At 32.6% G+C, this 16132-nt stretch overlaps 1 protein-coding gene across 7 annotated transcripts; it reads left to right on the forward strand.

Annotated features, from left to right (window-relative positions):
- Positions 1 to 701: 701 nt before the first annotated feature.
- On the forward strand, positions 702 to 15126 carry LOC145950908 (DEAD-box ATP-dependent RNA helicase FANCM). 7 transcript variants are annotated; one of them, XM_083062811.1, is made up of 14 exons: positions 702 to 1915; positions 2023 to 2318; positions 6210 to 6270; positions 6371 to 6441; positions 6728 to 6777; positions 6842 to 7007; positions 11410 to 11537; positions 11622 to 11957; positions 12062 to 12125; positions 12405 to 12800; positions 12898 to 13353; positions 13522 to 13573; positions 13765 to 13905; positions 14129 to 15126. In XM_083062811.1, exons 2-14 carry the CDS (start codon positions 2246 to 2248, stop codon positions 14730 to 14732), a joined length of 2598 nt encoding a protein of 865 aa, XP_082918937.1. In that variant the 5' UTR covers positions 702 to 1915; positions 2023 to 2245; the 3' UTR covers positions 14733 to 15126. The 7 variants fall into 7 exon arrangements, with proteins under 7 accessions (XP_082918937.1, XP_082918938.1, XP_082918943.1 ...); XM_083062812.1 differs by having other exon boundaries at positions 2082 to 2318; XM_083062817.1 differs by lacking the exons at positions 702 to 1915; positions 2023 to 2318 and adding an exon at positions 5401 to 5523.
- The last annotated feature ends 1006 nt before the right edge of the window (positions 15127 to 16132 follow it).

Genomic DNA, 16132 nt, shown 5'->3' on the forward strand with positions numbered 1-16132 from the left:
TGAATAACAAATTTTGTGTTTTTTGATTGTTATCCAACTTGATTTGATCATATAATATAATAATAATAATAATAATAATAATAATAAATTAGTGTGATTATTTATTTATGATAATACTCTCTATCCCTCTTGTTTAATAATAATTATTGTATTTTTAGACGGATAATACTTTAACAACACAAACATTTATTTTAAATTTTATTTTGTATTAACATTGTTTGAGGTGGATAACAATGTAATATATTAATAAATTTATTTTTAAATTTAATTTATATCATTATTTACTTTATCAATTGATAATATTATATTTATAAGATATTAAATGATTTATATCTATTATAAATTATTTAAATTTTTATAAAAAAATATTAATTATATTAACACAATTGATCTAACTTAATCTAACTTGTTTGTAGTCAAGTTGAGCTGAGTTCAATTTTGAAAGAAATACACAATTCTGTCCCAATTCAGTTGAATTTTGATTGGATTCAGATTCATCTAAACCTGACCCAACCTAATTTAATCTAAGGATTATATTTTAACCATCTCATCTCTCATAATAAATTCCCTCTCAGTTGATATGCTTTCTATATATATTTATATATATATATATATATATATATATATATATATATATATATATATATATATATATATATATATTATAAAAGTATATATAAAAGTCGGTGGGTGAGTGCGAAGAAATGGTTTTAGTGCCGGTGCTAGACCTTACCTTAATTAATTAATTAGAATTTAGAAAGAAATAAATAGGAGAGGGTGATGGTTTTGATCTGAAATTCTGAATAGATAGCGATTACGGTGGTGTGCGATTGAAGAAAAGAAAAGTATATTGTGAGGGTGTTGGAAATTGAAAGAAAAAGAAGGTGGTAGGGTTTGTATTGTGAATTGTAATATAGCGATGAGTGAGAGTAACGGGAACAGCAAGAGGAGAAATGTGGAAGATCAAGATCTGGGACTGTACTTCTTGGAGGCGTGTAGGGATAGGGAAATGAAAGAGGGAGTGATGGAGGAAGAGGAAGAGGCACCGAGGGAGCTGAACACGATTAACAGCTCTGGTGGTTTCGTGGTGGTGTCAACTGACAAGCTGTCAGTCAAGTATACGAGCGTGAACCTTCACGGCCATGACGTGGGTGTGATTCAGGCCAACAAGCCTGCTCCTACGAAGCGCCTCATTTACTATTTCGAGATTCACGTCAAGGATGCGGGCGTTAAGGGCCAGATTGCCATTGGCTTCACCTCTGAGACCTTTGTTAGCTGATGGACTTTTTTCCTCGGAATTGCTTCTTTTCATTGGTTCAATGGTTGTATTAGTCACCTTGCATCCAAGCATCCCAGTTTCTTGAAGGAGGTCCAAAGTATACTTCCTTTGAGACATATAAATGCCATTCTTTGTCCAAGCAACTTCCATCCCTATAAAATACTTGAGTTATCCCAAGTTTTTCACTTCAAATTCCTTAGCCAAGAGCTTCTTTAGGTGTATGATTTGATCATAATCATCTTCTGTGATAACAATATCATCAACTTAGACAATGAATAAAGCTATCTTCCCTTTCATGGAGTGTTCGACAAAGATAGTGTGATCTGATTGGCATTAACTGAAACCATCTTCGTTGACAACTCGAGTTAGTCGATCAAACCATGCTTTCAGAGATTTCTTGAGGCCATAGAGAGATTTTTGGAGCTTGCACACGTGTTTGTGGTATTGGATGATTCAAGTCTTGAAGGAATTTGCATGGAGACTTCCTCTTCTAACTCACAATTTAGAAAAGCATTCTTTATGTCTAATTGGTGCAGTGGTCAATCTAAGTTCGTAGCCAATGATACAATGACACAAATTGAATTTAGTTTGGTCGTTGGTGCAAATGTTTCTTTGTAGTCCACTCCAAATGATTAGGTAAATCCCTTGGCCACCAATTGAGCTTTGTACCGATTTATGCTACCATCAACATTTTGTTTTATGGAGAATATCCATTTACATTCAATGGGCCTCTTTCTTTCTAGGAGGGTAATGATCTCCCATGCACCATTTTTAACCGAGGCTTGAACCTTTTATATTATAGCTTTAGCCTACTCGGGTTGATGGAGGACCTCTTGAACATTCTTTGAAATGTGGATTCTGTCAAGGGATGCTACAAAAGTTTGGTGCTCTTGTGACAATTTCCCATAGGACACATACTTCTCAATAGGGTGTTCAGTGCAAGTTCTCACCCCTTTCCTTAAGGCAATGGGTATATCAATGTTATTAGCATGTTCAAGGTTAGGAGCAACATTACCTAGAGGAACTTCATTTTCTAGAGGTAAAATATTTGTGTTTACACCATGTTATAAAATGTTTCAAATATTTTTCCAACTTCTGACTTTTCTTTCGCTAGGAATACCCATGTAACACGGGTGTGATCATCAATGAATGTGACAAACCATCTATGTTGTGACTTGAGATGGACTCCATTTGTTGTTGTGTAATAAGAAAATGGTTTGGAGGGCTTGTAAGATTAAATTGGATAAAAGTTGCAGGTATGTTTGGATAGTAGGCAAATTACACATTGAAAATGCTTTGAGTTTTAATTGAATAATGAATGGAACACTTTTTCCTAGTACATAAAATTGGGGTGGCCTGATTAGTAGTGCCACAAAATTACAAAATTTTCACTACTTGGGCCAACTATTGCTCACGAATTTGCCTCCGGTCCTTTCTTTGACTCTTCAACTTAAACGAGGTAGAGTCCAACACACTCTCCAACATTGCTAATCGTCTTCTCGATTCCAAAATTCACATAGATTAGGAAAAATCTTAGTGACTCATTTCAAATCTCTTGTCAGTTTGCTAATGGATAACAAGTTACAATCAAATTTAGGTGCAAAAAGGATTGAATCCAATTTGATATTTTGTGAGATGATGTGTTTCTTAATTTCCATACTTTCTAGTATTTGATTACGTGTTTCTTTATTTAGTTAGGATTATAATTAGAAATAGGGATGAGTGCTTAGGTTTTATCATCACATTATCTTATTCTTATTATACAACAGAATACACAAGTAAATATTATTCAAAATCCCTCTTTTCTCCATTCCCACCTTGTATTGCTAAAATACCAAAATATCAGCATGGTATCAAAGTGGCACCATTCTCCATGACCTTCTATCACTATTCTACTATTGACTTCCCTAAAATGCAGATCTATTTTGGTTTACCCGATCTTTTTAGCCACACTTGAGGTTAGAGATGACAAAATATATTTGGATCTTATGGGTACCTGCTAAAGATACCTCCAATGGAGAGGATAAAATCCCACAAAAAAGGCGATGGAGATTGGGCAGGGATTTAGCCACAAAATTCAATGGGCACGGGTACAATAGTACCCATCCCGCTGCCCACACATTTATTTATTAATTAAATAAAATATCTTAGGGGGTGTATTGGTTTAGGATTTCAAAAGATTTTAAAAGATTTTTTTAAAGTAAAAAAGTCCGTTAGTATTTAATCAGGATTTTATGTCACTTAAAAACAATCTATTAATATTCAAAAATATAAGAATTTTAAAGGATTGTTATATTAGAGGGATTTTGAAGGACTTTTTAGTGATATCTATAAATACCAAATTCATAAAACAATCTCATCCAAATTCATCAGATTTTGGAGGATTGTTTGAAGTGACTTTTCAAGTGTTTTAAGAATTTTCAAGTGGGTTTTTCATTTTTTTTTTCTATGCTCATGTCTTCATTTTTTTCTCCCCTAATAATACTTAACTATTGCTCATATATAATATTGTACTACTGTTCCCATTCCATTTTCCTATTTGGTGAAACTCCAGTATGTAAATAATAGTGTCATTGATTTGCTCTATTTTCTCTCTGTTTTTTTTAATTGACTTGTTCTATTTTGTTCTATTTAGTTGAGTTTGTTCCTCAGATATATAACACAGAAAATTCTTGAAATTTCAATTTTTAAATATTAATTTTTTTTAACACGCGTCAAGAAAAAGGAAAGGTGAAAGTTGAAATTGATATCATGATCTCTACAATCAACTGTAGATCTTTAAGATGTTGTAATCAATTTAGATTTATTAAAACAAAAGAATATATATATATATATATATATATATAAAAGATGAATTTGAATTAGGTTTCTGTGAGTAGAATGAGTTGGGGGAAGAACCCTCTCAACACAAAAATTGTGATCTCTCTCCCTTCCTTGAATTTGTTACTGTTATCTCTCCTCCTTTTATGACTCGACAATTATTTTATTTCTTTTTTTACTATGAATTTTATTTTATTATTAATTTTTATATTGTGAATTTAGTATTTTTTATATTTAAAAAAAAAAATTAACATAAGACATTGCAGTATTTTAGAATTTAATACTAAAAATATTTCTTCGGGAGTGAATAATTGAAAGCAATTAAAATATTAAAAAAATTGTTTTGTACCTGTAACAAATCTCAGATATATTTTTTCTTCTCCTAGTTGATGTTTTTAAGTTTTTAAGATATTTTAAATGAATAAAAGTGCAGGAAAGACAAACTTTCACTCAAATACCAATATAAAATGTAGAGACATATTTAGCTATAAAAGAGTAGGATGGTTGCCCCACTATTTTTTTAATCATTTATAAATTTATAAATAAAATATTTTAAAACAAATTATAAACAATTTAAAATGTTGTTTAGAATAATTTTTAGCATGTACAACATTACATAACTTTTTTTATTTTATTTAAAGAATGTCGTTCTGATGAATTTCCAATTAGAGCGGTAGACAAACCTTGATCTTCAACATTACCGGTTAATGAAAATGATTGAAAGACTAGTATAGCTATGAATATGTGGGTGAATGTTATTTAGGAGGACATAATATTACGAAGAATTATTATTATTATTATTTTATCTAGACATTGTTGTTTTTTTTATTATTTTTGTCTTTGACTTTTTTTAAATTTGAATGTATGAAAAAAATCTTGAACTCTTATTGTATGTCAAAAATCCACGAAATCTTGGAAAGTTCACAAAATCTCGCAGAATCCATTAAAATCTTGACTTAAAAGTCTTGCAGAATCCATTAAAATCCTGATTTAAAGTTTTGCAAAATCTTGCAAAATTTTAAAAGTCAAGAAGATTCTGCAAAGTCTTTTAAAATCCGCAAGACTTTTTTCAACTAAAAAAATCCTTTAAAATCCTAATCCAACACACCCCCCTTATTTTATTAAAATAATAAAATAAGATTTTAAGTTAAGATTTATTTATTTCTGTTTCTTTTACATGGATGTTATATTGTTATGTGTCAACTGTCAAGTATTCTTGAAGTTCTAAACACGCACCACAGCATTATGTTCAACTACGATATTTTAACATTTTTATTCTACAATTCTCCTTCAGAGAAAAAAAAAAGTGAGAAGAATTCTTGTCGTCTTTCTTTTCTTTTTTCTCCCATTAAAGGAAGGTGTAAAATACATGTAAAAAAGGAAGTATATGAGTAATATGATTGCACATATGCTTTAGGTTCGAGGTAAACATTTGCCAGTGTTATTTGTTATGTATGAACTTTGGCTGTTTCTTGATGGTGTTTTAAATCCCGGAGGCAGTGAATGAAAGAAACTAATCTATTACCAAGGTACACTATCTACAGGGGCTTGGTAAGTTGGAGCAGGCTGCAAAAACTAGACGAGAAATGTTAGATCCATCAAAAATATTTTGACAGACTAAATAAAAATTTCCTCCCATCGGATAGTACCTGTCTTTGAGAGTTCTGAGAGATAGAATTCTTTTAACCAATTGTATCTAAACAAGCAAAGGCTTTTGTTAAAGGGGGTTGCATGTATGGAAATTCAAAAAGATCATAGGAGTAGGACTTCATTATTTTGACATATTTTGGTGCATATATTTAAACCATTATTTTTTAGTTTCTTCTTTTGCAGGGAAGATATGTTTTTTTGCTTTTGGATTTTCTTATTTTCCTTTTCTATAATGATTCTTCTTGAATTCTTGTATTATAAAATTTAATTTGATTTTGAATTCTGCTTTTGACCGAAAGGATTATTCCAAAACAGTTTGAAAGACTGAAATATTTTGGCACAAATCTTGTTGCTGAATCTGAGTTTGATTTTTTGCTTTTCTAATAAACTCCCATTACACTCTTTTATGGATGTGTTTTGTATACTGATCAGCGAATGACATCTTTGGATGTGGTTGCAGAAACCAATGATCCGCAAAACTCCAGGGTAATTATCTTCTCCAATTACAGAGAAAGTGTCAGGTAAAATTAATTTGAGTCATTTCATTATCTTGTTCTGCACAGTAATTGAGAACTTTTGGCCAAATTTGAAAATTTTCTTGTGTTAATTCAACACATTCAGGGATATAATGGATGCACTTGGAGATATTGGGGAATTAGTCAGAGCTACTGAGTTTATTGGTCAAAGTTCAGGTATTCATGATGATACTTTGTTTAGAATTGTTTGTGTGCTGAACGTAACATGTCTCGGTTATTCCCAAAAATACATCTTATTTGGTACAGCATGACCAATGGAATTGACATTTACGTAACCAGAATCACATATTTTGTTTCATTTAAAATATTGTTTAAGTCTTATCCTCCAACATGTATATTTTCTTCTTTTATTTCTTCCTTTTTTTCCTTTCTTTTTTTTTGGCATTCATCATTATTACTTATTCTGTTTGTAAAAGAAAATCTTCATTTAAATGATCTACAGGGAAAGCAATGAAAGGTCAGTCCCAAAAAGTTCAACAGGCTGTGCTGAAGGTATGTATTCTGTTTGGTATAAAGATTCATACTCCTTCCATATACTTACATGGTTCACCAACAGAAATTTCGGTCTGGCACCTATAATGTCATTGTTGCTACGTCAATTGGTGAAGAAGGTCTTGATATCATGGAAGTTGATCTTGTCATATCTTTTGATGCTAATATTTCACCACTTAGAATGATTCAGCGAATGGGGAGAACAGGGAGAAAGCATGATGGACGAGTTGATATCCTTTGATTATCAGTTTTATTTATTTCTTGGCTAGTGTTACTGTTGAGAAAGAAATGAACATTCCTGGTGTTCTCTATTACCAGTTTTGATGAAAAACGTCTTGGGAGTGTCTAAGTTATAGTTTTCTAGAAAGTTGTTAGTGCTTGTTTTAATATTCAGTGTTGAAAGAGAGAATTCTATTAATTTGTTTCTTACTAATTACATTTTTCTCTTACCCTGTCAAACAAAAATAAAGGAAATAAAGGAAATAAGGGAAGATTGTAAAATAATATCAAATCTCCTAAGATACTCCTATTTACAACACTCCCCCTCTAGTTGGTAAATGAATATCAATATTCCCAATTTTCCTATTAGTCTGAAATCGACTAGTAGGAAGTCCCTTTGTAAGTACATCTGCCACTTGGAGTCTTGTAGGGACATGAGTTGTAACAATAAGGTCAGTGTCTAACTTCTCTTTAATGAAGTGTTTGTCTATCTCAATATGCTTGGTCTTGTCATGTTGAACAATGCTAATGGCTGATTTGTTGTCACAAAACAACTTCATAGGTAACTCTATTTTAATACTAAGGTCATGAAGAATAATCTTCATCCATAGCCCTTAACATATGCCTTGTGCCAAGGCTTTGAATTCAGCTTTTGTACTAGATCAAGCAAGTATGTTCTATTTCTTACTCCTCCAAGTCCCCAAATTTCCCCCAAGAACATGCAGTATCTAGAGTTAGATCTCCTATTTGTGACTGACCTGCATAATCTGCATTAGTATAAATCTCCAAAGACATGATGTCTCCTCTTTTTGACGGTAATCCTTTCCTTGGACTTGACTTCAAGCACTAAAGGATCTTTCCAACTACCTACATATGCCTTTCACGGGGTTCATGCATGAACTGACTAACTCCACTCATAGTATCAACAATGTCTGGTCTGGTGTGTGATAGGTAAATTAGTTTTCATACCAATTTCTGATATTGATACTTATCCACTGTTAGACTTTCTTCACTTCCAATTTTGTGATTTTGTTCAATTGGAACTCCTAAGATCTTGGATCCCGAGTTTTCTGTTTCGTTAAGAAGATCAAGGACATTTTCTTTGAGAGATAAATATGACCTTCTTGGAATAAGCAACTTCAATTCCCAAGAAATTATTCATCTTCCCCAAGCTTTCCTCAAATTGTGTTGTCAACTTCTTCTTTAGGGTTAATTTTTCTTCTTCATCATCACCTGCAATGATCATGTCGTTTACTTAGACTAAAAGTATTGTGAGATTGCCATTAGCCACTAGGGAGTGTTTTATAAACTTCTTTTAAATCCCCATATAGGAAGATGTTTTATACATTAAACTATTGTAAGTCCTAGTAAAAATGAGTTGCAAGAGAAAGTATAACCCGTACTCTATTCATCTTTGCCATCAGCGCAAAGGTTTTCTCATGGTTTAACCCATAAGTTTGTGTGTACCCCTTTGCTATTGATCTTGCTTTATATCTGTTTACTGTCCCATTAGCTCTGTGCTTCACTATGAATATCCATCTGCATCCAACAACTTTCTTGTCTTTGGGTCTGTCTACTATCTCCTACGTTGAGTTCTTTTCCAATGCCTTCATTTCTTCTTTTATGGCTAGAATCCAATGCTCTTCTCTTATGGCTTTCTGGATTGAAGTTGGGATATCTATTGAATCAATGGCAACAATTAAACTCTGATGCTGAGCAAACAAATGGTCAATACAAATATATTGTGAAATAGGATATTTAACACAAGATACTTTTCCTTTCCTCAAAACAATAGGAATATCATCATTAACACTTTCTTCCTCCAAATTACCTTCAGGATCACTCTCCTCCGGGTCAAACGATTCCTCTTGATGTGGAACTAAGGTGCAAGGTTTTCAATCTTGAGAGTCTACATAATCTCATTTAGGTCCCATAAATTCAAATCGTAAACTCTTAAGAGTTTACTTAATATAAAAAATATGTTATAATGCTTATAAATAACATAATAACTCAATATTTCAACTCCATATTAGAGTAAAATAACAAATTATAATATTAAAATAGCAATGTTTAGTAGTAAATCATGCAAAATTTCAAACAAGACATAAGTTCTTAAAATAACAAATAAAAAACTAAGAAAAGACTAATTTTTGCTTTTAGCAACAGAGGGGGCGAGATTGCTCGAGATTGGGCAAGATTGCATGAGATTGTTTATAAACGAGTTTACATCCGAGTTGTACAGGTGGGACTGACTAGTCTCGTAAACTCGGTAGTCATTACGAGTTATCACTCGAGATTGACAACTATGCTAAGGTGGGTTTTTTCTTTCTTTATATTTTATGCCAAAGAAATTATCTTCCTCTTCTTCTTCTTCTTCTTCATTTTGGACATCTTGTAGAGAGAAAAATGGTAATAACTCTAAGCAAGACTCATCTTCATTTCTCCCCCAGAAGTCGAAGGCAAACAAAGGACTTATTTTCATGGAATGTGACATCCAAGGAGACAAAGAATTTACGACTTTGAGGATGATAACATTTGTACCCCTTTTTATTTGATGGGTAACTAACAAAGACACATTTGATTGCCATCAAATCCAATTTACCTTGATGAGGACAATGCGAATGGAAAAAAGCAACATAGCCAAAAACATGAAGGGATAAACTTGACATCAAAGGAGAAGAAGGAACTAATGATTGTAACAATTCAATAAGGCTTATACCATTAAGGACTTGAGTGGGTATTTTGTTTATAAGATAGGTGGAAGTTCAAATAGTTTCTCTCTAGAAAGTGTTAGGAACAAACATTTGAAAGAGTAAGGCTCTAGCAACTTCTAGGAAATGACGATTTTTTCTTTCTGCAATCCTATTTTGTTGAGGAGTATTAACATAGGTAAGTTCATGTACAATACCATTATCAGTGATAAATTTAGGCAAATCATGATTCAAATATTTAGTACCATTATCAAATCTTAATCTTTTTATGGACTTAACAAATGGATTTTTAACAAGATGGAAGAAATTGACAATTATTTAACCAATACCAGATTTATTTGTCATAAGATATGTCCATGTTACCCGTGTACAGTCATCAATATATGTCACAAACCATTTAGCACTAGAGATTGATTCCACAACGGGCCCCACACATCAGAGTGTATTAAATCAAAAGGGATAAAACTTTTATTACCACTAATTGGAAAAGAGGAACGATGGTGTTTAGACATCTGACAAACATCACAATTATATGAATCAACATAAACTTTTGTAAACAACTGCAAAAACAAAGATTTAATAAGACTAAAAGGAGGATGTCCAAGCCTCTTATGTTGAAGCCATATTTGAGAGGTGGCTCAAGTATCAATCTTCGCATGGTGGCTTGAGGTTGACTCCATGTTCTTGTCACCATTCCATTTTTGCTCTAGGAAGTATAATCCACCTTGTTCTTTATCAATTAAAATCGTCTTCCTCATGACCAGGTCCTAAAAGGAACAATGAGAATGAAAAAATGTTACTGAACAATTCAAGTTTGTGGTGAGCTTTTGTATATTAGCCAATTTCGAGACATGTAAGACATTATGTAAGGAAATAGAGGGCTCAAGTTGAATGCTGTTAGAACCAATAATGGGCATGGTATTTCCATTAGCAATTGTAATAAATTGTTTGACGTTTATTTTGGAATATGATGCAAAGAGTGAAGGAAAGAGGGCCATGTGATTTGTTGCTCTAGAATCAAGATTCCAAACTCCCTGAGAAACGAAGCCAAAAGTATTGAAAATACTCTTACCCTTCATGGACAGTGTGCATGAGTTGAAGGGCTTACTTAGATTCAATCATCATTCTTAGACGATCAATCTCTGCCTTACGTCCTGTAATATCCCGTTCCAATTGAAACGAATGGAAATTTGCATCACCCATGGATGAACTAAAAAAATAAACAATAGGAGAGAGACAAAGAACTCAAATCTGCATTAAGCAGGAAGGATCTAGGCCCTCTTTTCTGGCTCACTGTTGACTCCAACAGCAGTGGCACCAACGCTGGTGGTGGAGAGGGAGCAACAACTTTGATTTTTCTGATTTTAGGGCAGCAGAAGTGGGGCTCCCAAGATCAGGAACTCTGATACCAAGTTGAAAGAAATAATTCTATTAATTTGTTTCTTGCTAATTACATTTTTCTTTTACCCTATTATAGATATACATTTGTCCTTATAACAGGTAACTATGAAAATCAAACAAAAATAAAGGAAATAAGGAAAGATAATAAAATGTTATCAAATCTCTTAAGATGCTCCTATTTACAACACATTTCTGGCATTCTTCATTATGATTTTGATGAAAAATGTCTTGGGAGTGTCTAAGTGATAGTTTTCAAGAAAGTTGTTAGTGATTGTTTTAATGGCTCCTTAATAATCATTACTAGTTTTAGCTTGTGAAGGGGCAGAGTTGAAGGGCTACTTGCGAAAACAGGCAAAGAGCAAAACTATAAGTAAACACATGCGAAATGGAGGCGTAAATAGCTTCACCTTTCATCCTAGTCCGAGGATGGTCAGAAATCATCAGATAACTTCTTTTGTTTTTTATTTATGCTTTCTATCCTAATCCTCTAAATCTTATTAATTACTTTTGTAGATTCCCCATGTCCTTAAACCAGAAGTTCAATATGTAGAGTTGTCCATTGAAAAATTTATTCCTCGTCAACAGAATTTGAAAGACGATGAATTCCACACTTCTCCATCAAAGGACAAACTCACTGTTGCTGAAATTGATTTTCTTGAAACATATTTTGTCCCTACTGGGGAAAACAATTGCAGAATGTCTCTTATTGCCTTTCCCCATTTTCAGACCTTTCCTTCTAGAGTGCATAAAGTGAAGCATTCCCCTGGAACATTGATGCTTATAGACATCATGCAGCGTTTGCAAGGACTAGTATCATTTCCGGAAGATGACAAAACTTCTTCACTCCAGGTTCTACTTCCTCTCTTAGATTAGTACTACACTATGAAAATGATCATATAATATGATTCACCTTCTCCTTTTTGGTAAAATGATATATCCGTTGAGTGATTCAGGAAGCTCTGTGTTTGGGACCAAGTAAGCCAGTCGCCACTACCAAACTTGATGAAGATAAAAAAGGTAATATCTTCTGTTTAATTTTCTCCCCTGAATTTTAATGCCAAACAACAAGCACTCCCATTGTCAACATTGCCACAGAAAAGAGTTGTTGCTTCATTATAGTTTTTCCCCTTTCAAAATTATTTACTTCTTGATGCGTATTCATAATTAACATCCTTTCTATGAAGCTACACATTTTCAACTTCTGTTGTGAAGCTAAAAAAGGTAATATCTAATAACATATAAATATTGTGAATACACTAGCTAACGGCGAGTCCTTTTTGTTCCTGTCCTCTTCAGACAATGAATCATGCTCTAGGCATACAATGAGAAGTAATGTAATCTCTGTTAATTGTCTGGAGCTGGATTGCTGTCATTCTGGGATTCAAAGCAAAGACTTCATCGATATAACTCCACAAGATGGTACTTTCAGTGACTTGAGTAAGGATCAAGAGGAAACATGTGAGGGCGATGAGACAATTCCTGAGACTCCAATTGCTAAGAGAAGCGTGTCCAATAAAGGAGATAATGCTGGTCAAATGGTAAATCTTGTGGAGATTGAGATTTCTTCGTTGGTTGCAGATGCTTGCATTAATGGCATGAAAGATGAAGAACTCAGTCCACGTTTAACTAATTTTATTAGAAGTGGTGTTGTTCCAGAGTCTCCCGTTGATGAAAGAGGTCGGTGTCTTCAAGGTGATAAAGTGACTGTGTACAATATTTTGAGTGATCACTTTTTTAATTGTGTGAATACAGTTACATAATTTGTTCGGAAATAAATTTAATTTTTCAGGGAAATCAAGATTCAATTCTGTCATACACGAGTGTATGTTACCTGTTCATCTCCACCAAGAACAGGATGTTAGTTCTTTAAGCCCTTGGGAAACTGAAAAGGTCCTCATTGATAGAGGCACCAATAAGAATGCCTGTACTTCTCCTGTTGTTAATGAAACTCAAACCTCTTTACTTGAGCTCAAGAATCGTGCAATTAGAAGAGGTCTAGTCTTCCTTTCTCAAACTGAGGAAGGCCATGTACATAACACTGACCCAAGCTTCAGTGATGAAGCACTTCCAGATTGTGGTGAAATGTCTGAAAGCATTAAACCTGCACGCAAATTTAAAAGGTTGCGGAAAGCTGAAGATACTGAAAGTAATATAAATCATAAAAACAATAAAATTTTTGCTTCAACAGCAAACTTTCTCAAATCATCTTCTGCCTCAAATCCTGCACGATATAAGCATGGCCAAGGTGATTTTAGTTTGTTTACTGCTTCTTTTGTTCCTTGCTCTATTGAAGCATTTTAGATCATATTTTGTTTCTTTAAAACAACTTAGAAATATATTTAACAAAATTCTATTCTATAATGATTTATTTGAGAAAACTTAAGGCTGTGGTGCTTCATTTTTCACTTTTTAGGTGAAAGGAAATCAACACACAATGTGAGAGACTTCATTGAGGAGGAAGCTGAGTAAGCTTTTTCTAAAGACTTGCTGAATGTTGCATTCTCTTCCTTTGTTTTAGCATTTTTTGACATGCAATATTTAGTATCATAGCATATCTTTCATTGCTGATTAAAAAGATATAATGATATAAATAATCCATATATCACGGAACATTTTGTGAAAATATCCAATCTCATGAGCTGTTCAATATTGTCAGGGTATCTTTAGATTCCTTTGTATCTAATGATGAAGATGACGAGGATGGCAATTCATTTGACAGTTTCATAGATGACAGGACCAACCCTACGGCAGCTAGTCAGCTTGAAGCTAGCAGATTGGACATGATGGCAATTTACAGGTGTTATATATATATATATATATATATATATGTTAGTTGTAACGTGTAGAGCTGCATTCTTGTCATTAGTTACATATTTAACTAAATGTGAGAACATCAGTGTCGTTAACTTGTTATCGAGTCTTTTGCAATTATATGCGCATTTACAAAATCACATTGAATTAACTCTAAACTATAAAGTGTTATTAACTTCTTGTTATAATTAGAATTAGCTCTGCTGCAGGCGTTCTTTGCTCAGTCAAACACCGAGTAATGGAGGGCTTGGTTTTTCTGCCACCTTCACTCCTGACTCTGTGACTATGGCAGCCAGTATTAGTGAAAGTGAGGATTCTTCTGGGAAGACAGTGAATCATCTCCATACAGAGCCAACCAAACAGTCAGTTAATCCGACATCAGAATCTGTTAGTATCGAGCAGATAACCTCAGAAGCAGTGCCTTCAACTTGTTCTCCTACGGGAACTGGGACAGAGATAAGAAGTCGCAAACGAAGACTGTCATTTTACCATTCTGGACACTTCCCAAATATGAACCTTGACCGAGAATTTGCACTTCAATCAAAAAAAGAAACAGTGGATGCCGATGTAATTGTAACTACAGATGTTCTATATGATGATCAATTTTATAATGACCTTGATCTTGATGAGTTGGAGGCTCAAGCAACTTCACTTCTAAAACGGAAATTAGATTTGTCAATTCAGAAGCAAGATACTGTCCCTCAATCTCACACACCCAACCTTGATATTTTTCGGTCTCCGTCATTTGACCTTGGGATAGAAAGGCATGACATAAGCACTGATGCTGCACGGCACTTGCATTCTGGAAATTGATTAATCAATGTTGCATAAGCAGGATACCAGAAATCTTAGACTCCATATTTATACAGTGGTATTTTATTGTATAGTTAAACTAGTAGCTTGGTGGACCTTGCAGCCAAACTAGTTTGGTTCAGCAGATGACTCTGTTCGGAAGTGGTATTTTATTGAATACTGGCTGCTGCCTCTTCCTCGCCAGCGCCACATGGAAGGCAGCAGGAGCAAAATATCTTTTTTTTTTTGGAATGGAAGACTGGCATACCGTCTCCTATTTTTTTTGGGTTGATGCTTTCGGCCTGTATCTTCAAGTTGACGATGTAGCCCATTGCATCTAATTTTTTTAATAGTTTTTAAGTTTGGTACTATGACACCTCCAATCCTATATAAATAAATGCAACAATTCAATCTAGATCTTGTTAAATTATCTAGAGAAAATTTTTTTTAAAAAATTAATAGACACAAAAAGTAATAAATACAAAATATTAAATAAATACTTTATTAGATATCCCTTATTAAATATGTAAATGTGCGTGCAATGATCGATGGCAGGAATTGTAGAAGGGACTTTTATGGGAACAAAAACACAGTATGGAACAGCGTCAAGTAATAATAATATGGGATGGGTGAGTGCTAACATGGAAGACGTCATGACTCAGCTTTAAGCTAATATATTTTTTTAAAGAAAATAAAAATATAATGTTATCCATTACAAAAGATTTATTTCTTTAAAGTGAAGGTAATAAACAATTGCTCAATTATAATTTTATATTATATTGTATATTTATTTTAATTTATGTTAAAATTAAAAAATAATTAAAATATTTATATTTTAATATATTTTAAAATGTATATATTATGTTAGTTTTGATCTATTAGAATGAAACATCAAATTATTTTGAAGTAGTATAAAATTTTACATATATGATTTAAGAATAAAGAATTTTCAATAAGTTTAAAAAAAATTACATATAGTATTATGGATGTAAATGAGTATGAATAACTCCACAAATTCAAATTGATTCAATGAATTAAGTCAAATTTTTTTAGTGATTGAGTTAATTCAATCCAATCTCATCAAAATTAGGTATTGTATAGATTGAATAACAAATTTTGTGTTTTTTGATTGTTATCCAACTTGATTTGATCATATAATATAATAATAATAATAATAATAATAATAATAAATTAGTGTGATTATTTATTTATGATAATACTCTCTATCCCTCTTGTTTAATAATAATTATTGTATTTTTAGACGGATAATACTTTAACAACACAAACATTTATTTTAAATTTTATTTTGTATTAACATTGTTTGAGGTGGATAACAATGTAATATATTAATAAATTTATTTTTAAATTTAATTTATATCATTATTTACTTTATCAATTGATAATATTATATTTATAAGATA

The sequence above is a fragment of the Cajanus cajan genome, chromosome 8 (assembly GCF_000230855.2).
Source record: "Cajanus cajan strain Asha chromosome 8, NIPB_CcT2T_4, whole genome shotgun sequence".
Classification (NCBI taxonomy): Eukaryota; Viridiplantae; Streptophyta; class Magnoliopsida; order Fabales; family Fabaceae; genus Cajanus; species Cajanus cajan.

Coding starts and splice junctions, on each gene's coding strand:
- LOC145950908 (XM_083062811.1), top strand. CDS start 2,246: ATGGGTATATCAATGTTATTAGCATGTTCAAGGTTAGGAGCAACATTA. Junction 11,538..11,621: donor TTCATCCTAGTCCGAGGATG/GTCAGAAATCAT, acceptor TTACTTTTGTAG/ATTCCCCATGTCCTTAAACC. Junction 12,126..12,404: donor ACTTGATGAAGATAAAAAAG/GTAATATCTTCT, acceptor TGTCCTCTTCAG/ACAATGAATCATGCTCTAGG.